Source organism: Chondrus crispus, genomic scaffold (genome assembly GCF_000350225.1).
Source record: "Chondrus crispus Stackhouse genomic scaffold, scaffold_201, whole genome shotgun sequence".
NCBI lineage: Eukaryota > Rhodophyta > Florideophyceae > Gigartinales > Gigartinaceae > Chondrus > Chondrus crispus.
In genome coordinates, this window is record NW_005179074.1 from 83927 (window position 1) to 109420 (window position 25494).

At 55.8% G+C, this 25494-nt stretch overlaps 4 protein-coding genes; 1 reads left to right on the forward strand and 3 right to left on the reverse strand.

Moving 5' to 3' along the window:
• Positions 1–20500: 20500 nt before the first annotated feature.
• CHC_T00003805001 (hypothetical protein) lies at positions 20501–20998 on the reverse strand. Its single transcript, XM_005714977.1, has one exon. The coding sequence runs from the start codon at positions 20996–20998 to the stop codon at positions 20501–20503; it is 498 nt and encodes a 165-aa protein (XP_005715034.1).
• Positions 20999–21105: 107 nt separating this feature from the next.
• On the forward strand, positions 21106–21597 carry CHC_T00003806001 (hypothetical protein). Its single transcript, XM_005714978.1, has one exon. It carries the CDS (start codon positions 21106–21108, stop codon positions 21595–21597), a length of 492 nt encoding a protein of 163 aa, XP_005715035.1.
• A 6-nt stretch (positions 21598–21603) lies between these two features.
• Positions 21604–23179, reverse strand: CHC_T00003807001 (hypothetical protein). XM_005714979.1 is given in 2 exon segments: positions 21604–21844; positions 21845–23179. The coding sequence occupies 1 exon segment, from the start codon at positions 23177–23179 to the stop codon at positions 21845–21847; it is 1335 nt and encodes a 444-aa protein (XP_005715036.1). The 3' UTR covers positions 21604–21844.
• Positions 23180–24088: 909 nt separating this feature from the next.
• On the reverse strand, positions 24089–25330 carry CHC_T00003808001 (hypothetical protein). Its single transcript, XM_005714980.1, has one exon. It carries the CDS (start codon positions 25328–25330, stop codon positions 24089–24091), a length of 1242 nt encoding a protein of 413 aa, XP_005715037.1.
• Between the last annotated feature and the right edge of the window lie 164 nt (positions 25331–25494).

Genomic DNA, 25494 nt, shown 5'->3' on the forward strand with positions numbered 1-25494 from the left:
ACACCCACAAGCCGGCTTCGCCTCCGCCCGTTTGTACTGGATCGTTACCCAGTACCGCGCCGGGGCGTCGAGGCGTCGAACCGCTCGCGCGTGCCCGCGTCCTCCCCGTCCCGCTCTACCACGCTACCCGGGCCCGTGTAGTATAATCACCCCCAACGAGGAGGGGGGTGAGTACTGACAGTTCGGAAAGACCGCGATCGGCGGGAAGATAGAAGCACGGCCCACCCACGGTACCGAGCACGGGCTGGAGGTAGCGGTGGTAGAGCGGGATCGGGGAGGACGCGCGCACGCACGAGCGGTTCTACGCCTCGACGCCCCGGAGCGGTACTGGGTGACGATCCAGTACCGACGGGCGGAGGTGGAGCCAGCTCGTGGGCGTGCTACGCGCGTCCTCAACCCGCGCGCGGTGCGACTCCTAGGTAAAACGGACGGAAGTACCTAAAAGTAGGCGGGCAGACCAAGGTGGAGGATCCTTGACAAGTCCGTGCTTGTCGTCCTCCACCGCCGGCGGTCCGCTCATATTTAATGTACATTGTAGTCTATCATAACTCTACAGTAGTGCCGGTCGACCGACAGTGTAACGCTGTCAGCCGTCGGGGCTGACAGTCCACGTGTAGTACGCGTCCCGTACACGTGGGGGACACGTGTGTGCGCGCGTAGCTGTAAGGCTCGTGCCTAACTGTCGCTGATCTAATCCTAATCTAATTTCCGAATTTCCGTTTGGGGTTATACCACAGCAACGTAGCCCGTCGGGAGAGAAGAAAACGTAGCAGCGCTACACCGTCGTACTGCCCGATGGCAAAGTACCAACAACGGATCGGTCGCAACCAGATTCCGATGGAACCAACACTGAGAAAAGCACCACTGGTGCACCAACACAGAAGCCCGATGGCAAATGACGTCACGTTGCCGATCGCAATCCTACAAGGTTGGACAAACTCAAGATTAAGGGAATTAGGATAGGGAAGTAAAGGAAAATTGATAAGGAAAAAGGGGACCCCCCAGCGCTGAAAGATGCCGTAGGCTTAGGTAAAAGGGAGCGTCTTGGTAGAGACGGACTTCGACCAAGGCGACATTCAACTCCGGCAACTCGGGTTACCTTTACTGACTTCTTCGTCAGAGGGCTAAGGTATATATCGCCCCGCCGGAGCCACTACAGTAGCTCACGGCACTAGATCCTAGATCTAATCTAATGTCAGCAAAATTAATGCCAACTAATTAACTAAATAAAATAAAATAATTAAAAATTAAAACTGTGCAATTATTCACACGTGTGTCCCCCAACCCGGACTACTTTTCATATCCAAATATTTTCCTTTCTTTTCATCCCCCTTTTCAGGTGCGTATTGCACTACATGAGGCTTTCGTCGACCAGAACATACACAGCCGGTGGAGAATACGCACCTTGAACGAAAAGAGGAAGCAAAAGGTTCCATAAAGGCGAAGACATGGTGTGGACATGGTCTGTTTCTATTCGTCTGGTAATAACGTTACACGGATGTGTACACGTTTCATCCCGACCGTTTCAGATGAATTTGATCATTTTCACGTACGAAAAGGATCCCAAATTTGAGATCCCTTTCCAATAAGATCTGAATGCTGGCAAAATTGCGCCGTGGAAAAATAACGTCAATTCACATATGAGCCTTTGAGGGCGGCGTTTAGCGCGGCCAGGGATACGAACACTTCGGATCAGATTCGGACATGATTGCGCTCTTAAGTGAGTTCCAAATGTCTAGTTTCACATGTCCAGCTTCACATGTCCAGCCCCATCTCATAAGGCCTCCGCCGTCTATGCCAGTCCCCACTCAGATCCTCCACCAGGTAAGTACGGGCTTTCCTCGCTCCCCTTCTCAGATTACCAGATCACTAACCTGTTTGCTCTTCGTTTCCATGCATTTTCAATGATCAGAGCGCGCGCGTCGATTACGTAGTCGAGTGCAGGTAAGCCATTCACAGTGACTCCCAACGAGCGTGCTTCTGTGGCAACAAGTACTAACCCAACCGCTATCTCCTCACGCATATCACTGAGCTTGTCAACGTACGGATCATGGTCGTGCTCTCCTCTGGAACGCCATCTGAGAGTAAGTTACTCACTGAGTCTGTCTACAGTCCTGAGCGCGATATCTGCAACAACCAGTACTAACCAAAGCGGCGTCCGTATTCCTAAGTCCTCTCACTTCTGTAGTATAAACACTCCCAACGGAGGGGGGTGTATACTCAGTTCTTGCGGAGACCCCGATCGGCGGGAAGACGGGAAGCAACCCCAACTAACGGAACCGGGCGAGCCCGGGGTAGCAGTGGTAGAGCGGGTACGGTCGGGGACGCGCGCACGCGCGGGCCGATCTACGCCTCGACGCCCCGGCGCAGCGCTGGGTGACGTACCAGCGCTGACGGGCGGAGGCGGATCTAGGCTCGCTCGCGTGCTTGCGCGTCCCCTGCCGGCTCGGTTCCTAACTAGATACGGGCTAGTGGGAACCCGTTCTAGAATAAGCGGGGCGAGGTTGACCAAAGGCGTAGGTTCTGGACAAGCTCGTGCTTGTCCTCCCCCCACCGCCGTCGGTCGCTCGCGTATTTAATGTACAAGTTAATCCTATCATACTACAGTACAGTACGGACTGTACTGTAGTGCTACTGTAGTCAGCGCGGGTCGGCCCGTGCTGACTGTACACGTGTGTTACACGTATTAGCACACGTGTGCGTGCGCGCCCCGTACACGTGTTGGCTCGTGCGGAGATACTGTGGAGCTCGGGCTCTACAGTAGCCGATCTGATGTATATCTAATTCCGGTAAGGGGGGTTATACTACACCGGCCCCCCCTTAAGTGTGGACGTCTGCGTCCACATGTGCTGGTAGAACCGGGCGTGTGGTCTCCCCCTAGTCCGCCATTTATAACATCTTCCCCATGGCGTGTCGTTTCTCACGTGTTCCCTCTGTGCGTGCTCGTGCATCTCGACCTGATGCCAGTATCACCTCAAGCGTCCGACGGCGACCTGCTTTTGGGGCGCTTCCCAGAAGTCTCCCCCCTCCTTCGTCGTATCCGGGCCCCTTCTTTCCGTGTGCTGTAGTCTGCATTGTCCTTTCCGTCGGGCGTGCTCACCCTCTCGATGGCTCTTTTCCGTAGCGCCAATGTTGACGTGCGTGGTCGGCACGAGGACGTGCAGCGTGAGCAGGTCGTAGATCGTAGAAACCGTCTCCCCGCCCCAGTGGGTCCTGCAATACCCCAACTAGCAGCTGTTGGTCCGGCGGAAGTGGCGGTGTACGCCATGTTACCCCACGCGACCGGAGCGTGGTACAGCGCGGGGCGGACCGCGCGGAGCGAGCGCGAGTGCGCGAGGCGACGGCGAAGTGAAAAAAGACGAGACGCGCTGCCGGGGTCGCCGTCGAGCGTGTCCCGGAGGCACGGCCCACTCCCTGACATCGCAACCCGCAGCGGCTTGCCGGGCCTCGTGCACGCGTGCGGGGGGGGGGTTGTGTGCGGTCCCCCCGTCCTTTTTTATAACCTCTTGTAACGCCGTGTGCCTCGTCGTCTTGCATATGCCTGGTCAATCGCCTTCGTGGGCCTCCGTCGCGCAGGACCAGCCGTAATATGGGTCTGCTGCGACCCTCGATCCGCCCGTTGTCCGCGCGCCGCTTCGTTCTTTCCGTGCGACTTCTCCTCTCCTCTTCGACATCACCCCCGTGCGATTATGGGGTATCAATTTTAAAAGCATCCGTCCTCTTTGTGCTCTACCTGTGCCGGCGCGTAGAGAACTGTCCTCATAACTTCGTCGCCGTACGGTGCGGCAGTCGGTGAACAGCCCTGTACGGACGACGGGGGCGGCTGGGGGCCTGACCATGCGCAGGGCCAGGGTCCCCGCGCGCGCCAGCGGGGCCGAGATGGCGAGCCGGCGGTGCAAGGCGCGAAGACGCGCAGCAATGAGATGATGAGCTCGCGTAAAGGCGAATATTGGTGCTGAAAAGGGTCGGGACGTGCGCGTTGTCTGGGGCGCAGCAGCACGCCGACGCGCGAGCGCGAAGGCGAGCGGCGCCGCCAGTAGCGCAATTGGCGTGCACGTCGTTGTCCGGCGACGCACACGGGTGTCACGGTAGCGGCGCAGCCGCGACGAGATGATGGGCGCACTCGCGAAGGCAAACAAAGCGGGTGCAGCGCGGACGCGGCGGAGGAAAGGTGACAGGCGGCGGGCGGTTGTGCGCGCACCGTTCGGGATCACTGTGATATCGTGGCCACAGTTCGCACAGTACCCGTGGGCGCGCGTGCGCGTGCGCGAGCAGGCTCAGCCCTGAGCCCTTGATCAAATCACCCCAAAAAATTGCAAAAATGTTTCCCGCGAAAATATTTTCTGCAAAATTTCCCAGCACAGTCCGTGAGGGTGTGCATTGTCATGCGCCTCGATCGGTCCTCGTACTTGCTCGTATTTTCCCCAATTTTCGTGAACGGCAGGCCTACCCCCAACCCGTCGTTGTGTCGTCCACTGTTGATTGCCCGGCGGGCTCGGTACGACGAGCGCCCGATGACCCGCAATCCTCTTCGCGAGTTAACTCGAGCGAATTCGCTCTCCCATTTTTTTCTGAAGAGCTTCCCCTACGAAACACCTCACGGTTTTCCATCCCCGCTCCTCTCATAACCTCGTGCTTCGCCTAGCTCGTACTGGAAAGAGCCGAAGTCACGTTGTCGGCGGGTAGCGCTCCAGACGCCCCCGGCTCCTGCTGCTATCCGCGATCCGTATCCCGAGAACGGGCCTGACCCTTGCCTGTCCCGAAACTGGGCGTTCGGTGAGGGTGTCCCTCGTACGGGCGAGGCCGCTCTTCGTGTCGCCATACCGAGTCTGGTGGAGATGGACGCCGAACCTCCGCGGCATCCAGGGTACTGTCCTCCAAACAATTACGGGCCAAGGGCCCGTATGCCCTCGGACGACCCTAGTCGTTAGTCCGCGCGGTCTGATCGTCAACCGCGCGGGTTCCCCCACTTGCCCTCGTCGGCGAGGAGGAGGGGACTTGGCGCCGTACCACAGTAAAACTGTTTCCATGGTTACGTGTTCTTTGCGTCGGTCTTCTTCTTCTAATTCCCCTTCGTGCCCTCGTTTCTTAGTACCCCCACCCTTTCTCTCTCCCGACGCGGAGGAGGAAGGGGCGACAAACGATCAGGCGCCCCTTCCCGTTCGGTGGCGGGGGCGCAGCGTTCGGGGTTCGTCTTATGCCTAGCGCCCCTTGCCATCCGTTGGCGAGGGCGCAACTCCTGGCGAACGTTCTTATCCAATGCGCGACCTCGTCGTCGGTAGCGAGGCAAAGGAAACGCGCGGCGTTCGTCTCCATTCTTCGCGCCCCTCGCCATTCGGAGCGAGGGCTCAGCGCGCTGTATTCGTCTTATCCGCCAGGTGCTCCTCGCCATGCGGGAGCGAGGGCGCCGGGCGCGCGACGATCGCATTTCTTCATGTCCCGCCCCTTCGTCGTCCGGGAGCGGGTCACATCCAACGCCTTTGCCTAGCGCGTCCCTCGCCATTCGGGGCGAGGGCGCGGCGCGCCGCCCACGTCCTTCTTCGTGCCTCTCGCCGTCGGCGGCGAGGGCAGGGCGCGCGGTATATGTCTTATCTCTTCGCGCCCCTCGCCATTCGCGGCGAGGGCACCGCACGCCGAGTTCGTCCTAGGCCTCGTGCCCCTTGGCCATCTCCTGACGTCCGCGAGGCGAATCCTGTCGCAGAGCGGGGCGTCGTGACCGGGTCTGTCGCCGGTGACGATCTTGTCTGCGCGTGGCTCACTCTCGTCCGTCGCTCTTGGTGACGGGTTCTGCCTAACCCCTGCCCGCGCCGCCATCCCATCCCCACTTAGAGGAGAAGACGTCTCCGCCGGGTCCGCCGTGGACCGCGCGGATGAAGGAGGGGGAAATGGAAAGGGTTCGGCAGAGGTGGGAGTCACTCCCAGGGAGAGTTTGACGAGCTCCCATTGGTTGGGTCGGCTTCTCACCCTCGAGCCCCCATTGTCCTTGGAGTTTTCCATCTCTCCCGCGGCCTCCGTCGGATAGCCCCCCTCTCGTCAGACCTCGTCCTCCTTTTCGCGCACCTCTCGCCATCGGGGCGATGGCGCGACGAAACTCCGCATACTTGGCGTCCCTGGCCATCAGGGTGAGGGCGCGGCGCGAGCGGCACTCGTGTTCTTGTCCGCGCGCACCCCTCCACCTCGGTTGCGACGGCGCGGGCGCGCGACGAAAGTCCTTTCTTCGCGCTCCTTGCCACCGGTGGCGAGGACGCGGCTCGAGTGCGCCACTTGTCTCCTTGTCGGCGCGCCCCTCGCCATCAGGGCGAGGGGACGGACGCGTGAACGTACGTTTTCTTCTGCACGCGCCGAACGTCTTCTTTTCTTCGCGCGACGAACGTCCTGATACTTCGCGTCCCTCGCCATCGGGGCGAGGGCGCGGCGCGAGCGACATTCGTCTTCTTGGACGCGCGCGCCCCTCGCCATCGGGGCGAGAGGGTGGACTCGTGGACGTACGTCCTCTTCTTCGCGGCGCCGTTCGTCTTTTGGTCCGCGCGCTCCCCTCGCCATCGGTGGCGAGAGCGCCGCTCGCGCGACGTCCCTCCTCTTTGTCGTTCTCGTCCCTCGCCACCGGTGGCGAGGGCACAACGCGAACAGCATTCGTCTTCTTGTCTTCGTGCTCCTCGCCATCGGGGGCGAGGGCGCGACCGTGCGCGACATTTGTCTTCTTGTCTGCGCGCCCCCTCGCCATCGGGGCGAGGGCGCGGCCGCGCGACATTTGCCTTCTTCTGCGCTCGCACCTCCCGCCATCGGTTGCGGGGGCGCAAGCGCACGGCAAACGTCTTCTTGTTCGCGCCCCTCGCCATCGGGGCGAGGGGACGGACACTCGACGAACGTTCTTTTCATTTTGGCGCGCCCCTCCCCATCCGTGGCGAGGGCGCGACGCGAACCGCATCCGCCTTCTTGTCCGCGCGCCCCTCCGCTGTCCGGTGGCGGGAGCGCAGCGTGCGGACTTCGTCTTATCCTTCGGGCACCCCTCGCCGTTCGGGGGCGAGGGCACAGCGCCTGAAGGCGGTTCTTGTCCTTCGCGTCCCTCGCCATTCGAGGCGGGGGCGCGGCGCGCAGCTCGCGTTCTCCTTCATTCCTCTCGCGTCCCTCGCCATTCGGGGCGAGGGCGCAGCCTTCGCGGGTGCGGTGACGTTCCTCCATCAAAGGCGCTGTCGTTTTGTTCGACGCCAAAGTAGACGGTGGTGGTTTGTATCCCGCTCGTCGGGGCGTTTCGGTCGTGCGACACGGGCTCGGCGCCGTGCACGTGCGATCCGTGCCACCCGTCTGCCCAGGGCAATGTACAGCACTCAATATTTTTGGTTTCGGGGTAGGGCGTCGGTGTCGACGCCGTCGCTCTCCGGCGTCCGATCGCGTACGGTGTCGCCGGGAGAGCTGCGCGTCAGGAGCGCAGCGTCGTTGGCGCCTCCGAGGAGTGTGGTACGGTCCGTCTGGCGGGTCGGACCGGGGTTACGTTTGGCCGTCCCGTTTGGCATTGCGTGTTTCGCATGCCGACGTGCATACGTTTGCTCACGTGAGTTGCCCATTTCTTTTCACGACTAATTTTCCGTTAATTTTCTCTTGCCCGTGGGGGCAGATTGACACCGAGCGAGCGATGCACTGTGTGGGTTTGCCGCACTGTACGCCAAGCATCCATAATTTTTCCATTTTCTTACACCTCGTCCACCGGTTCCGTCGTGACCGGGTCGGGGGTACGACAGTGTAATTTCTCCCTGCCCCAATTTTTTGCGTATTAGCCGTTGGGAGGGTGGCTCGGTGTGGCCTCCGGGGCCCCTATCCTCGCCAGCCACAGTGACTCTCTTCCTCCACGCCCATGCGTTGCAGCTCCTCTCAGCAAATTGCAACGCCTTGTCTTGACTAACCCCTTCTGCGTTCCGGGGCTCGCGTGCCGTATAGAGGTGATCGCGTCGTTCGTCAGACGTCCCCTCGCTGCGGTTGACGGCCTTAACGGAACGTCCGGCGACCCTGTTGGGGGGGGGCTCGTCCGACCTTCCGGCTCCGAAAGGGGGTAATTGCCTTCCCCTCGAGCCGTCTGTCGTCCTCTTATCGTTGGTCATTACGAGGACCGTTCTTCGTACAGGCAGTCCGTACTGTCTTGTCTCTACGTCTCGAGTCCGTGGCGTTCGGAAGTCAAATACGGCTTGGCTTCGGAACGTACCGCTGGTCTCTAACCGCAAGGGACTACTTTAACCGCAACGGAGCGGTTGAATATAGCCGAGCGAGACGGTTGAGGGCCCCCCTTAAGCGTGAACGACCGCGTTCACGTCCAAGGTGAGGTCCCTGCCGGTGCGCCTCCGGAGGCATTGGGCGTAACGAGACACCAACCCCTCCGGGACGTGAGTCCGTGTGGTCCAGGTGGGCGTGTCGTAATCCGCCCACTTGATGAGGAACTCCGTAGTTCCGTCCTCCATGGCCCGATGCCGGAGTAGTCGCTCGACAGAGTACTGCGTGTCCTCGGTGACCTTGTCGGCAAGATCCCCCGGGGTTGTTGTACTCGCCCGTGGTACGTCCGCCGGCGGTGGCGGGTACACGCAGCGGTCTGCGGAGACGCGTTCGGTGACACCATCACGATCGATCGTGATGGTTCGAGTGCCTTCCGTCGGCGGCGGGCACTTGACCGGGGGTCGTCCGTACCGATCCCTGCCTTCTCGACGAGTGTCCTCTCTGCGGAACTAGGTCGGCTAGCTTCTGCCTCCCCGGCTAAATCGGTCAAGTCGGTGAGGTGTGGCGCATGTGAGATCCCCTCGGCGACACGTCGTTCGGTAGGATTTTCGGGGCGTGTTGCATCGGCACACGCCTGACGCTCTATCTTGTGCACGGGGCTTACGGAAGCCCCGGTGCCTTCACGGTCGGTCCGTGGCATCTGACCTACGGAGGTCAGGGTGTCTTCTCTTACGGTAACACGCGCCGGGCTTACGGAATCCTGGGCGCCTTCGCGTTCTTCGCGGATGGTGGTTGCCACCGGACCCACGGGTTTATCGGTGGGTTCTTGTGGGGCGTGCCTCCTCATCGGCGAAGTGGGGCACGCGAGGCGGAGCGCCGCCTCCATCTCGATGCGAGATGTCGAGCTCCGCGACCCGGTGGTCCGTACCACCGGGCGCCCTTGGAGTGTAGGCGTACGTGGTAGCGAAGCGTCCGGTCGACCTTGATGACGCTGGCGTGGGAGGTCGGCCTCCCACGGGCTTGTAGTCTCGCGTAATGAGGACAGGGTCGGCCTGCTCCTCATGTTCTCCTATGTGGAGGGATGCCGCAGGCGAACTTGTCGCATGCGACCTCGGGGTTCGATTCCCCCTCGCTGCCGGTTTCGGATCCGGCAGCGGCAAACTGCGCCGAGCGCGGCACGTTGTGCCCCCCGCCGTCGCGATACGGCGGATCGTTGGAAGGTCTGTCTTCTGTTGTCCGGGCAATCATTGGACCGTCTCAGCCACTGCGGCCCCGGGTCGCAGGGGCTAGTCCGCTTAAGAATTCGTGTAGCGTACGGACGTCTACCGGACCGGTGTGCGCGATGAGATCCACCGGCTGATAGCCGCCGCAGCCAGGATCGAAAGAGAAAATCGGTTCCCTTGATCCGCGGGCGGTATCTCCGCGTCTTTTGTCGTCCACGTACGGTACGCGTGTCATCTACCGCATGTCTCCGGCGACAGGCGGTAGGGCTTGGGTCTCGGACGCGAAATTCGCGTCCCCGATGCCTGTTCCATCTTACGAACGCGCCTGACGCGGTGACGGGTAGTGTACGTACGTCTACCGGACCGGGGTGCGCGGTGTAATCCACCGGCGGGTAGCCGCCCCAGCGAGGATCGACGGAGAACATGGGTTCTCCGGATCCGCGAGCGGCTCCTCCACGGTCCTGGTCGTGCCGGTACGGTACCTGTCGCAACTGCCGCATGCTTCCGGGTGCATGCGGCAGAGCTTGAGTCTCGGACGCGAAGTTCGCGTCCGCCGTTGGTTTGATATCCTCCGCGCTCCGACTGGTGACGGCACCAGTCGGAGGCCACTCCTTCGCATCGGACGCGCCCGGAGGAACAGTGGCACCGGGCCCTCTCGTGGGGGCTCCGGGCGACCTTACGGCCGAGTCCTGTTCTAACTCACGAGCGCGCCGGAGCGTCGAGTTGAGTTCCGCAGCCGTATGCGCGAACGCTCCCATCTGTTCGGCAGATGGGGAAGGCTGCGTGTCCCGTCGTACCCCGGAGTTCGTACTCGCGGGTCGACCTGCAACGTCCGCCGTAGGGTCCTCGATGCGCGCATCCTCGACCAACACTAGACGGAGTGCAACTGGTCAGCGAGCGCGCCCAGGCTCTCCCAGGACTGAGTCACGCGCTCAAACTTTCCTTCGTGGAGGGAGCGCAACTCGTCAGGACAGCGGGCGTAGACCTGGTCGGTCACGTCGACACGAAGGGATGTCCGGACATCCTCGATATGCTCCGCAATGCGTTCGAACATCGCGCGAGCGCGTCCTTCTGAGTAGTCCGGCGACGGTTCGCGATCCCGAGGACCTGCGGCGCCGTCGTCGGATCGGACGCGTAGCGCGAACGTCTGCATATCGGTCGGTGCGGAGTGGGCCGAGGGTTCGGACCCTTCGGTCATCTCGACGCATACGGACGCGGAGAAAATCGGCCGTCTTCTCGGAACAATCGTAGAGTCTTCTAGGTCGGGAGACCACTGTAGTATAAACACTCCCAACGGAGGGGGGTGTATACTCAGTTCTTGCGGAGACCCCGATCGGCGGGAAGACGGGAAGCAACCCCAACTAACGGAACCGGGCGAGCCCGGGGTAGCAGTGGTAGAGCGGGTACGGTCGGGGACGCGCGCACGCGCGGGCCGATCTACGCCTCGACGCCCCGGCGCAGCGCTGGGTGACGTACCAGCGCTGACGGGCGGAGGCGGATCTAGGCTCGCTCGCGTGCTTGCGCGTCCCCTGCCCGCTCGGTTCCTAACTAGATACGGGCTAGTGGGAACCCGTTCTAGAATAAGCGGGGCGAGGTTGACCAAAGGCGTAGGTTCTGGACAAGCTCGTGCTTGTCCTCCCCCCACCGCCGTCGGTCGCTCGCGTATTTAATGTACAAGTTAATCCTATCATACTACAGTACAGTACGGACTGTACTGTAGTGCTACTGTAGTCAGCGCGGGTCGGCCCGTGCTGACTGTACACGTGTGTTACACGTATTAGCACACGTGTGCGTGCGCGCCCCGTACACGTGTTGGCTCGTGCGGAGGTACTGTGGAGCTCGGGCTCTACAGTAGCCGATCTGATGTATATCTAATTCCGGTAAGGGGGGTTATACTACAACTTCGTTCTACTGACTTTGGGATGATGATAGTCTGAAAGAAGGTAGTTAATAGTAAGTACATTTAGCTGAAGTAGGATACGTACAATGACCCCTTCGAGTAGCTCAAAATAAATGGCAACCTCACTGCAGGTGCAGTGGGCTGCAATGCAGCTCACTGCACCGGAGTGACGACGCCCATATTCCGTGCGATATGCCACCCTATGAGCACTGTACATGGATACCCAGATTCCGCCCAGGGGCAGCGTCGGACCATACCATTTTTCGCCCGTGGGCACAGATGTAGGCCCAATTGCACTTCCCAGTACTGCCATACCAGGCAGCATCTTGTAGTCCAATACACTGCCCAGACGGGACGCTGTGGGAGCGAAATTTAAGATTATATATCCGCCCGCAGGCGAATTATCATTGTACGTAAAAGCACCTGTGGGCGCCACACATAGTATACACATTACAGCCCGTGGGCGTATTCTAGTCCAATCAAATAACGCCCACGGGCGCGAAAACGGATTAACCAAAGATCGCCCAGAGGCACATGTTTTGGGGTAGATTTTGCGACATTGTGGGTGATTTTTTGAGTCAAATTTTTTGAGCTCGTGGGCAGAAAAGATCAAACGCAAAAATTGCCCGAAATTGGCCATTTTGACCTTCCTGTGTACCCAATGGTGAACGAAGGCTTGTGCGATGTGCGCAGCTGATATCCTCTTCAACGGTACGGTTCGTACAAGTTTCGAGTATCGATCGCTGATCACGAGAATATACCGATTTCCTCGTTTAGTTGTAATTAGCTCGCCGGGGATGTCGATGGCGACAAACTCCAGTGGAGCTTTGGGCGTGAACAGCTTCATTTCCTTCGTGTTTCTTCTTAACTTCACCCTTTCCCGCGCACATGCGGCGCAATTCTTCGCGACTGCGTAGCAGTCTAGGGCCATCGCAGGCCAGTAAAAATATCTTCTCAATGTCTTGTAAAGTTTCCTGCCTCCCGGGTGGCCTGCCAATTTTGCGTAGTGGCTCAACCCTAGGACGCGGTCCGTTAACGATTGTGGTATCGCCACTTGTACAAACTCCGCCGCGGTACGGCATAGAGTTCTTTCGAGTTCCTCGGTCTCCATGCTGAACGTTCTCACCTTTCTGGCGTCCATTTCTTCCTTGATGCGGTTGCAGAAGGGGTCGACAGCTTGCTCGCGAATGATCTCCTCCGGAGTGACAGCTTGGAAGTGATCCAGGCGATCAGAGGCGCCCCCCCCCTCAAGAGCGAGGATGTCGTCTAACGCGTCAAAACTGTCCTCTTCCTCCACTGTACCCTCGGCCGGTTCGGCCATAAAGCATGGGATGTCGTCGTCTATTTCGTCGACGTTTTCTCCTGCGGTCCGTATTCTTGACAGGGCATCAGCTTGGCTGTTAGCCTTGCCCTTCTTGTACTTGACTTCGAAATCAAATTCCGAGAGGCGGAGCCTCCATCGGATTAATCTCTCGCTGGGGTCGGTTACCTTCATCAACCACCTCAATGAGGCATGGTCGGTATGCACAATGAAGTGCTCGCCATATAGATATGGTCTTAAAGTCTGTACGGCCCAAATTACCACTAGACATTCTTTTTCTGATACAGAATAGTTTCTCTCGGCTGCGGCTAACGTTCTTGAAAAGAACCCGATGGGTTTACGTTGCGCATCCGGATGCGTTTGAAATAATGCAGCGCCGATTTGATAGTCGCTTGCATCGGTGTCTACGGAGTACGGTAGGTCCTTCTTCAGTAGCGCCAACACCGGCGGTGCGAAGATGGAGTCCTTGAGCTTATGAAAAGCCTTCTTGCACGGTTCGTCGAATCCTTCCACCTGGACCGGTTGTCCCTTCTTCAATAGTTGATTGAGCGGATGCGCGATTTTCGCGTAATGTGGGACAAACCGACGGTACACATTACAAAGTCCCAAGAAGCTTCTGAGCTGGATTTGCGTTTGAGGGTACCTCACTTGTTCCAACGCCGCGATGCGAGCGCCATCAACCTCCAACGTACCTGGCCGAACGACATGGCCCAGGTACTTGATCTTTTCGACGAAAATTTCACACTTGCGAAGCTTGAGCTTCACTCCTGCCTTCTCCAACACAGACAGTATTTCATCAACATGAACAATGTGTTCTTCCCAAGACTTGCTGAAGATGGTGATATCATCCAAATACGCCAGACACGACTTCCATCGGAACGGAGAGAGCAGTATATCCATGGCTCTCTGAAACGTCGCCGGCGCGTTGGTAAGCCCTAAGGGCATTCTTGAGAATCTGTGGAGACCTGAGTGACATGAAAAAGCTGTCTTGTCGCGGTCCGCTTCGGGAATAAGAATCTGCCAATACCCCGAAATCGCGTCCAACGCGGAGAAAACCTTGGTGTCACCAAGCGAGTCCAGACACTCGTCCATGCGCGGCAAAGGGTACGTGTTCTTCACCGTCACCGCGTTTAACCTGCGGTAGTCTACGAAAAAGCGCATCGATCCGTCCGGCTTGGGCACTAATAAAACGGGCGACGCCCATTCTGACTGCGCCGCTTCGATGACTCCTGCTTCTAACATCTTCTGTACTTCTGCGTCCTCGACCTCCCCAGCCTTTGGACCGGCTCGGTAGGGAGTTTGTCCGATGGGCCTGGTCTCCGGGACCAGCTCGATCCGGTGGACCGTGGTATTAATTTCACCAATGGTCCCGTCCCACATCTTAGAGTATTTCTTCAACATCCGTCGGAACCGCTCGCGCAGCCGTTCCGGCACGTGGCTCAGGTCAAGGTCCTCCACGTCCGGCGGTGGGGGCTCAATCCGCTGCTCCAGCTTCGACGATGCCGTCGCAGAGAGCCCACTCGACCGTTTTTCTGGCTGGTCCTCGCGCGCTTGATCCGACGGTTCGCATCTTGTGTCGCCCGTAGGCGTCTTCGTAGAATTAGGAAAATTTTCCTTCTTCCTTTCTTGATTTCCGAGAACCTCACCGACGATGGTTTGCTCTCAAGAACGGCCCTCGGGCGGGGTAATAATTCTGCCACCACTTGGCCTTTTTGCACCCCGACAGGGTACGTCCTAAAATTCGCAACGAGTAAACGAAATGGCCTGTCAGGTTCAACCTGACCGACACCATTCGTGCACGTCTACCCGTGCCTTTCGTACAACCACGAGTACGGCTGAACCGAAACCAAGCCCGCCCTCTTCGAGGTGCATTACACGACGCGTTGCGTCCCTGGCTCGATAGTCGTGGCTCTTGCCACTTTTACCTTAGGGGAAATTCGCTCCCCCTTTCCATCATTCTCGTCCTTTCCCAGGACGAGATTTTTCTGCCCTTTTCTCGTCAAGAACCGCCTAACTATAGGAACCTTCGAGAAATCCGTCAACTCAATTGTTTTCTTCCTTGGATAAATTGCTTCCACAAACCGGTCACAGTAGTTTGCGCCTAGAATTAGCGGGACTGCGAGTTTTTCGCATACAATAAACAAGGCTGCGCACACAAATTTTCCAAGCCTCACAGGCATTTTAATTGTGCCGAGAGTCTGGAGTGGCCTATTGTTCGCGTCGCCGATGTCTTGGGTCGGTCCGTAGGACACCAACATTTCCATTCCTGCCGGAAGTTCCGACCTTCGAACCAAATTCGGTCCGGCGCCTGTGTCCAACACGGACAACACTCGACTCATCAATCCGACCGTTGGTCCAATATCCGCGTAAACTTTGTAGTTTTCTCGAGCGAGGACCACGATCTTTTCGGGACATTCTTGTCGCTTGACCCTGTACCAGGGCCTACGAATTTGATCCATCGGACGATCCTTGTCTCGACTTAGAATTTTCTTGACAACAGTCGGCTCGTTCGGCCTACCCCCTATTTCAACTACCTCCTCGTCGAGGTCTTCCCTTCTTGCTATAGACGGGGAACGGGACTGAGTCCCAGACGCAGTACGTTGAACCTGCGCCTCTCGTGACTCCTTCGAGATTCCCCTCTCTAGTTTCCCTGCGGCTGCGGGTTCCTTCTCACGTCCGACGACGCGGGCCCCGCGGCGGGCCCTCTAAAGGGTTGGTTCGACCTCGGCGTTGAAGCACTCGGCGTGCTCTCCGTCTGCGAATCGAACCAATTCTTGACCTTCAGATAACTCGTCAATGGTATCCCCAATCTCTCGACCCGAGACAACGCCTCATAATTTCCCAAAACTCGGTGCATTTCCCGGAGGGAAAGAATGCACGTTGGCGCGGCGTGCCCCTCCTCGCAACAGTGATAGCACACCAGTCCGTGCCTCTTGACGGGATATTGCGGCCTCGGTCCTCCACGGGCCGGCGGCCTTCCTTGATGTTGCGGCCTTCCCATCCAACCTGGCCTTCGGAACGTTGTGCTCTTGTCTTCTATCGGAATGCGCGGCGCCGGCGTGTGGCCGCGCCCTCGGAACGCTAACACGGGATCCGTGGCGTCCGAATACGCACTTCTCGTAAGCGGGCGGGTCATTACTGTAGACGCCCCGCTCGGGTCTTCTTCTCCGTAGCCGTTTCCCTCCGATGATTCAATAAAATCGCCCTCGGCGATAAGCGCACCTCCACAACCATTCTCACTTGGGTTACGAGAGCTTACTTCTTCTGACCCAGAAATTGACTCGGCCAGGTGGGCAGCGCCGCGAATTTTTCGCGCGGCATGCGGGGAATTCTGCTTGCTCCCCTTCCTCAGCGCCGCTGGCGCTTGCATGGTGACCATCTTGGTCTTCTTTCCCTGGGCGCGGCTCGCCGAGCCATGCGCCTTCGCAAATTGACCAGCCTTAGGAAAGAGACGTCCCTATTGTCCTGACGATATTGGGACACCATTGGCTTGATACTCGCGTCGAGCCCTTCAATAAACGCTGTAAATTGTTCCTCCATCGAGTAAACGTTTCCACGTCGATTGCTTGCGTCCGTCAGACGGATATAGAATTCCATCTCGTCTTCGGACGGTCTCTGATGTACTTGTCGCAAGGCGAGCACGGGTTGGCGGATCGCCTCATCGGTCGCGAAACTTCGCAATAACCACTGCACAGCCATCTGCCAGACGGAAATATTTCTATGGTGGGTTCCGGCCGTCTGTGACACAGAAGTGTACTGTCTTAGGGCTATTCCGCCGAGGAACTCCGGCAAAAAGCGGATCGCTTGACCTTCATTCATCCCTTGCGTGTCGAATTCTTGAACCAACTTGGCCAAGAAATCCAGAACCAACACGCCATCATCGCCGGTGAACGTATTGTCTCTCTTCACCTTCGGTGGTATGTCTCTTCTAATTTTTCGCACGGCGGACCGCCGGCCGCTAGACAAATACGTCTGCGGCTTCCGCAAGCGGTACGTCCGATACGAAAGCAACTTCTTGAAGAGGTAGTTGGTCGGATTTAATTCCTCCAACTCCTCCCATCGCGGACCACGTTGCGTTGCGATATCTTCTGGCTCCGCGTCCACATCCCTTCGCGAGGCGGACGAAGTAACTCCGCCTCTCTTTTAGATCTTCTTATTCGATGAAATTCCATTTCCTTCCGCTGATCGTCGGTCGGAATTTCCTGAGTGGTTCGACGAACCGTCGCCACCATTTCCTTCTGAACCATTCGACTCCGAATTTGAGTCGAAAATTTCACGGTCATCACTCCAGTGGCCTTTCTTCTTTCGGCCTTTGGCCGTCTTGGAACTTCTCATTTTGGAGTCCCTAATTCGGACAAACTTGTCCCTCTTCGCTCGGTCTTCAGGCCTTTCTTCGCCGAAGAGCGGCCCTTCCTCTAACCTTGGTCCTGACCGGCCCGCAGCCTGCTCAAAGTCCTTGAGGCGGCGCGCGGCGCGGTCAAATTTATCATCGATGCTGCCCCTTGTTTTGGCCAGAGTCTCCAGGGCTTGATTCGCGTCTCGCCGCGCTTCCTTGGCGGCGAGCTGCAGCGATTCGAATACCTCCGGCTCTCGGCCCTTGGTCGCATCGGTTAGCGAATTCTCGACGAGAACCACGCGAGCTGTCAGCTCTTCCAACGCCGTGTGGAACTCGGAGGTTTGCAACTCCAGTTGCTTGTGCACGAGGGCTAATTCAGCCTCGAGATCCTTCTTCGTCTCCTGGCAAATTTCGCCAATCATATTCTGTAACCTGGTTTCCAGGTTATCCTTGACGGCTTCAATCCCCGTCGGGGATTCTTGACCTTCGGAATCCGTGGCCGTATTGGCCTGGCTTCGGGTGCGAGGACCTCGCGGGATCCTCGACGCCCTTGCCGATCCGCTTCGGCTCGCCCCGGGACCGACGTCTCCGGGGGCGACTGTCGACATGGTCCATTACAAATGAAGGAACTTAAACAAAACAAAAACAAAAAAGAGAACACTACGATGCGTCAAGTAAACTTACGTCATCGAGACCACTTATGTAGTGCGTCTCCACGCACGCAGTTTCTAGGTCAGGTCTCCTGTACACTAATTTCTAGGTCGGGAGACCACTTCTGTAGTGCAACGTGCCTGGCAGGCCGCGAACATAGTCCGACGGTCAAACAAAAAGAAGAAGAAAAGCAACAGAAACAACCGCTGCCGATGGCACGCGCTACGGAGCGTTCGAGACTCCCTTTCCCCTTATGTGAGCTTGCGGCCCACGGTAGCTCGTAGGTTAAGGAAAGATGCCCGGCCCGGGAGGATAATGGTGGTAGAGGCTTGTGAAGACTTGAGTGCTCGGCGAGTGCAGGTTGGGCTTGTGTACGACAATGTACCCCGGTTCGCTGGGTTGTAAGGCCAATGCTCGACGAGCGTCTTCAGCACCTTGCGTATAATTCAAGGTCTTCGACGGGGCTCGATTAGCACTACCCGACGGGAACGTAACTATGTAGCAACGCTACGACCAACGTGTTGCCCGATGGCAAAACACCGACACCAATGCGATCGCAATCGAGGTTGGTGGTACCAACACTGTCTTGTATGATAAGACCTTCGAAGGACGCGTCGTTGCAACAGCCTTCCGACGAAACAGGACACTGTAGCAGCGCTACGACCTATGTGCAGCCCGATGGCAATCACACCAACACCGGATCGGTCGCGACCGACTCCAATGGAACCAACACAATTAAGGGAAAAATAGAGGTGGAGAAAGAAAAGGATAGGAATTAGAGATAGAAAACGGTAAAAGGATAAGGAAAGGGGACCCCGAGCAATAGAGGATGTCGTTAGCAGCCTAGAAGGGAAGCGCGTCGCGTGAACGGAAGCGGTCTTCGACAAAGGCGATATCTAACTCCGGCAACTCGGGTTACCTTTACTGACTTGGTGGTCAGCGGGCTAAGGTATATATTGCCCAGCCGGAGCCACTCCAGTAGCTCGCGGCGCTAGATCCTAGATCTAATCTAATGTCAGCAAAATTAATGCCAACTAATTAACTAAATAACATAAAATAATTAAAAATTAAAACTGTGCAATCATTCACACGTGTGTCCGCCAACCCGGACTACTTGTCATATCCAATTATTTTCCTTTCGTTCCACACCCATGTAGAGCCCATTATTGCACTACACCGACTGGTACCTAAACGTTCTCCCCCGCCGATGTCGGGTTTGATTGTCAACGGAATGGCAATGGAAATGGCCCGGCAAGGCCGGCATGATGTGTCGCTCGCGTTCCGTCTGTTATTTGCGGGGTACCTGAGGGCCAGTGAGCTACTCTCCACCCCATGTCTCCGATGTTTGCTTACCAGGAGACATTCGTTTGCATCACTGGAATGCCTCTACCATCGCCGGATTACGGCTTCGTGACGCAAAGACGGGACCAAACCAATTTGTCATCATTGAGGACCGTATCGTAATTCTTCTCTGTCGCCTTTATCTTTCATCGTTCTGTCCGGACTCCGCATCCCTTTTATTCCCATTTTCGTACAGCTTTCTGCGTTCGCAATTTCATTCAATGTTGAATTGTCTGCACCTGGGTCACGTCGGGTTTTCACTACATAGCTTGCGAAATGGTGGGACTACGGCCTCCTCCGTGGAGTGCCTGTGCAGGATATTATCCGTCGTGGTCGCTGGTCCGATCCCAAGGCTGCTACCACCTATCTTCAGTCTGGCCGTGCTCTCCTTCTTAGCTTTGCCATTCCTCGCGCTACCCAGACGCGTCTGCGGGCTCATTATCGGGCCATCACTGCGTGGGCCCAGTCAGGGGTGGGTGCAGAGAGATTTTAGACCCCGGCTTCGTACACTGCCTCCGCCGGGGGTCTAGTTTGGCATTTAATCATAAAAACAAACCCGCCGCTGGCGACATTAACAAGGACAGTGACGCACCGCAGAGTATAAATTCTGCGAATAAGATTCTGCTGAAGGAGAGGACCGAGGTAACAGGTGCCGTGAGCCGAGGAGAGGGTCAAGAATGGAGAAACTATGGAGAAGAGGAAGATTTTAGGGGATATCTAGGAATTTAGGTGACCCTCACAGGATCTCGTTCCGCGAGATTGGTGCGGTACGATTCCTGGGTGGGGAGAAAACCCTCCCCCCCTCTGCCGATTGGACCCTGGATGGGTACATAAGCGAGTGGAGGAGGTAGTAAGGCGTCACCTGTCCCCCCGGTAGCGACTTTTCTAGGGCCCGCCCGCCCACCCGAGAGATTTTAGACCCTGGCTCCGTACACGGCCTCCGCCGGGGGTCTACTTTGGCATTTAATCATAAAAACAAACCCGCCGCTGGCGACATTAACAAGGACAGTGACGCACCGCAGAGTGAGTTTTGCCACGGAAATGCTTGTGCACATAATTGTGCGTCCCCGTACTGTACGCATGCTTTGTACTCACCGGACGCCGGCGATGACGCCGTCAGAGTTCTAACGACAGTGTGCGCTGTGAGCTAAGCTCAATCATGATAGTGCGATGAGTGTTTTCACCAACGAGCAGCCACCGTCAGAACTATGAATGACCAAATGGCCATTCTATTGCTACTTCTCATTCAGAGCCATGCTCGGTAGGATCTAAATGTCGAGTCTCGTCGGCCGGGCGGCGGCCGACGCTTCCTCTGTGTACAGTAAATTTGGATTGTACGCCCGCACATTTTGACATAAATGTGTGCGATACACATTTAACCTAGCATGGGTCGCCCGTCCGAGAAAACGTCGCGTTGTGTGTGCACAACGTGCCGCTTGCGTGTCACAATAATTTGCGATTTTAGAATTCCAGGAGTCGCCCACTGAAGGTACAGTAGTTGAGGGTCGTAGCAACGCCCTGAACGGCTACAGCACTTTTGAAAGTGTTCTGAAATCAGAATCGAAATTAATGCTTGGTTTGGGTACGCATGGTACGTTTGATGCAGACCGGACAGTTCCAAATTTCAACGTGTATTCAAGACTGCAGGACTGACAACTCCGCAAGCCCATGATCATTCCGCATCCCGCCTTCCCCTCTTTTCTCCCAGCGACCGAGCTTGGCCTCATTCCTTCAATCACGTCTTCTCTAAATTTTCCACAGTGACCCTTCACTGGCCAAGCCAGCCGTCCCAAAGAGAAAACACCGAGTCTATCTGGAAGATACCTACCATCTCTACGCTGTGGGCAGCAACATGTCAACTCGCATTCTTCGCTCTGTCCACAATGGCGTCGAACGCCCTGCCAAACGTCGTCGTCTTTCCTCAAACTCGCCCCTCGCTTCTCTTTCGAAGTTGCAACCTCAAGCAGACGGTCCAAAAACGCTCCATCGAAAACGGATGCGCTCAGACGTCTTTCGCACAGCATGCTCTTCCGCACCACGCAAGAGGCAGCGTCCTCCCACCATAAAGATCGATGCGGTTGCTCAATCACCCCTTCCGAAACGCATGCGCACCGCTCTTGAGGATGTGAAGATGGCGGATGTCAGCAAGACGACTAAAGCTGGAACTAAGCCCCGCCCGCGAAGGAAAAAGACCCTGCTCCGAGACGTGCTGCGTGCGGAAAAAGTAACTCGTGCACACTGGCAGAATGTCATCGTGCAACGGGCTAATTCAAACACCTACCCCGGAAACCAATTCGTGGGGCATCCCGTCGACGATGTCAATGAACGAACGCCTAGTGCGAGTCCGGGCATGGGGTCGCAGTCAGCCTCTCCTGGGAACGTCACCAGGCTCACGGGGGAGGAGGAGGTGTGCGAAGTGATTGATGCCTCTGAAAACATTGATCCAAACGCTCATCAAGGAGCTGGCTATCACTCAGCGCATTCTGGAGGCGCTGCTGTCGTGCCTAGTGTGCATGCAGTTTTGCTAGACGATGGTTTATGCGCCGTGCGTATTGTTCGGGCGGATGGATCGACCCAGTCTGTTATTATTCAGCCCCCAGACATGGGTCACGATGAGTGGTGATTTGGGTTCTAAATCTGACGCGCTCTTGTTTATGTATTCATTATTGTTGGGGTTCAGAGTCCTATCCCATCTTCGAGTTTCAAGGTCTCTCCCTGTCTTTCCCTACTTCTAGAAGGTGCAAGTACTGATGGCGGGACTAGTCCATAGCAATAGTGGCCGTTAATGGTAAACTCTTGTCAAGCTTCTCCTTCTGTCCTACCAGCCCATCGTCCCGAGGGTAGCAACAGCAATAACGGGTCATCATGCACTACTCAGCTTTTCCAGTTGAGGATGTAGTGGCCTCTCCTGCACTCCCCATGCTTATAGGCAAAATTCTTGTCTGCGGTTTAGACGTTGCTGAACTGCTACGCGATGCCCACGGTACTGCTGCTCGAATGTCACCTGCAAAAAGTTTTGAACTCCGCAGGGCAGACGATAACGCCTCGAGAAAGACATTCACAAAGAGACAGCGCAGGACAAGATAGGTAACTACAATGCATGGGATCATGATCACATCAAGCAACAAGCGCACTCTTGTCGTGCTCCGAGCCAACTCACGGCTCATTTCATAGTACGGAAACCCACCTTCGCCAGTGGAAAGCAGGCCATGTTGAAATGCGGTATCTGCGCTCGCAGAATCCTCTGTCGGCTCTGTTTCTTCGTAATTATCGTAAATCGTATTCAAGCGGGCAACGGTAACGTGTGCGATTTCGTTGTCGATGTACTCTAGCTTCGGCTTCAAAACCAGGAGTCCCATCGGTTCATCAGTGTATCCGGATACTGGACCGTGAGCAAGAATGCGCGCAACCTCGTCGTAGTAGGTGAGGACGCTGGAGTAATGCTCTGGCCGAAGGAAGTAGTCATGAAAGAAAACCCGGGAATGCTCTCTGAGTTGGGGTAGAATTCTTAGAGCGCATGCGACACGCGCTCGACCGTTAATGAGTACTTTGTCAAACGCAACCTCGGACAAGTTCATCCTTGGAAAATCAACATAATTGTGAAACGCCGTGTAACTTCCTTCCTCAAACTCCGACTTCAACCCCCAGCCAGCCTTGCCATGAGGCACTGGAGCACAAAATGCTCTCAATCTCTTCGCCAACTCCGGATGCTGCTTCATTTCTGACGAAATTCCTTTGCAAACTTGTGCGTCGTGTTCGATAACGTACGACTGTGATACGAGCATGGGAAACGACAGAGTCGTGCCACTTGCACCATACTCTAGATAAGTATCTTCAGGACGCAGATACGACAATAATAGGTCAACTTCAGGTCTGCGCATCGGCAACGATTTGTAGTTAACGAACTCTTCCCGCGCTGCAAACTCCGCACTTTCGTCCCTTGACGTTGCTCCTATCATGTATGTAGCCATACCTGCAGGAGCATTTTGTAGGTTCGGTACATGGCGGGCTGCTACACGGCCTGAAGCCTCGAAAAGACGCCCCGCGAAAGGGTAAAGAATGAGAGAGAAAGTGAAAAAGTAGGAAAACAAAATGATGAAGAAAGCTGTTGCAGCGTAAATTGTAAGGACTGTCACAGCGCGATAGCGACTCAGCTTTCTGGTCAGGAAACGAACAAGCAGGGTAAACGTCTTCTCAAAAAGCATTTCTCTAAGGCATGTCACGCAGTGCTCGTACGGTAGTACGCAGATTCAGCGATAGGCCGGAATGAATTCTTGCAACAGAAGCGCAATGATCATCGCTCAGATGTGTAACATGTAGCGTCTCTGCTTCTTCTGCTACACGTACTGTACCAAAATGGTGTCTTTTTTAAGACAAAAAAATATATGTTTTCTTATGCGGAAACTTTCTACTTCATTTTTTCAAAAAGACGTAAAAGCACAGCAGTTTGATTTCCATTTTCACACAATTAGCCACAGATGCATGCGTACCTGCAGCATGGCTAGCGCTTTAGCACTCGTCCCACTTCATCCTGCCTGAACCACACGGAAAGGGCCCAAACCGTCACATGATGGGTGCACAAAGAGTGCTATAAACAGTGAACGCAAGGAAGCACTCGAGTGTATTTGCAGGATATGAAGTTGCTTCGGAGCGCTTCAACCATCGTTTAATCTTTTGGTATTCTAGGCTGGTAGACTATGTATTTGAAGTTGCGGGAATATAGATATGATATAGGAACATGGACTATGCCACAAGTTTCTTTGATGGTGTGAGCGGAAATGAGAAATGGTTTCAGTCCCTTCATCGACCCTTTACACAAGTGCCATCTTAGTTCGATGATGACAAATCTACCATCTGCAAATTGATCCACGAAAGCGATTCAAAGCTACATAGAGTGATGCCAACTTTCCACACTGCGGCCCATCTTTAAATAAAGGAGTCTAGCCAAGCGCCTATCCGTACAAGTCTACTGAACATGGATTCTCAGAATCTTTGACGAAATCATTACGAAAATCAGAATTCAGTCAATCTTCAACGTCAACTGGATATATCTTCGAGCGGTCTTCGAGCAATCTTGCGAAAAGCAGAGAGAGATACTCTCAACATTTGGGTGGTCATTTAGTATCTTCATCGTTCTCTCTATCTTCTGCAGCCGTGTTAGGCGACCGCACAATGTACTTATAATGTCCCTCTGCTGACCTCCTGGGAGAAGCAATGAAAGACGAGAAAGGTATATTTCCAAGGGTGTTGGCCTCGGCGGAGGCACCGGACGATCTCTTGCTATTTGGACTTGATGTTTTGGCTGGCGGGACCGCTACCACCTCAAGACATGGCACATCGTCTTTGTTTCTAGGCATATCTGCAAGAAGGTGGGAAAGGGACCAATGAGCAGATCCGACTGCCCACGACTCGCCCGTGTAGATCAGTCGAAACACTGCACTAGCTGTTATTATAAGAACTGAACAAACGAGACCAGACACTAATAAAAACAGTCTCCAATCCCATGCGATCTCTGTCACCCCTGCCACTGGTTTGATATAGCAGGATCCATTGATTGTAGCCGATTCTTTCCCTTCAACACGATTCAGCGGAAACTGCGAAGATGATACAGCCATCATGTATGCGTGATAAAGAATCTGCTTGTCATATTTTGAGAGCTCATCTCGTCTCCACCCAGCATCTGCGGTATACATGAGAGCAGCTTGCCCGAGCACGTTGACCGTCGGTTCGCAGCTACCTTCAGCTACTCGAGCGGACAACACCACAAGAAGTTTTAGTCTTGTTGTCGATGAATTGCTTAGTTTTGAGATGAAGGAAGGATCTATGAAAATATACTTCTCTTCAACAATCACATCTGGGCAGGCATAAGCTTGCGACCTAATGTCTTGACCGAGAAACAGAGCACTGGCTCTTGACGAGCGGTAAATATGAATCAATTCTTTCGGAGCGCGTGCTAGCAGACATTTGCCGTTTATGCTCCTTGCTTGTATACACACACTGACTGTGTCCTTTGGGACAGCACGTACAGATTTTTCTCCATGTTGAACGCATTTTTCATCATGCAAGGCCTTGGATACATTGAGATAGTGAACATGCGTAGTTTGAAGTGTTGGTGATGCACAATTAAAAAAGCCACTAATTCCCCGCCGGCCACATGGCCCCTTTCCCTCTGAATCAGCCAGGTGGCCAATGCGTCTTCCCATGCCCTTACAGCTATGGGGAAACAGAACATATGACTCAGAATCAGGGACGCGAGGTTGGAGAAAGAACATTTTTACCTCTATGACGGTAAATGTTGCCTGGATTATCTTAGAGTTGACTCTCAAGTGCTTGTCAACACAGACAGGAGCAGACATATTCTTTTTATTCCCATAGATGTCCGTTGCCCCGCCGACGCCGACAGATGCAATTCCGTCTTCCCCACATTGAATTTTTTTTGCCACCTGTAGGACCCATGGTTCAAGGATAGTTCTGTATGGTGGTGTATCCAGTTTTATCCGCGTAGGCTCATACTTACCGA

Bases quoted from the DNA above. Each gene is read 5' to 3' on its own strand.
- CHC_T00003805001 (XM_005714977.1), bottom strand. From the start codon at position 20,998: ATGCTGTGCGAAAGACGTCTGAGCGCATCCGTTTTCGATGGAGCGTTT.
- CHC_T00003806001 (XM_005714978.1), top strand. From the start codon at position 21,106: ATGGCGGATGTCAGCAAGACGACTAAAGCTGGAACTAAGCCCCGCCCG.
- CHC_T00003807001 (XM_005714979.1), bottom strand. From the start codon at position 23,179: ATGCTTTTTGAGAAGACGTTTACCCTGCTTGTTCGTTTCCTGACCAGA.
- CHC_T00003808001 (XM_005714980.1), bottom strand. From the start codon at position 25,330: ATGTCTGCTCCTGTCTGTGTTGACAAGCACTTGAGAGTCAACTCTAAG.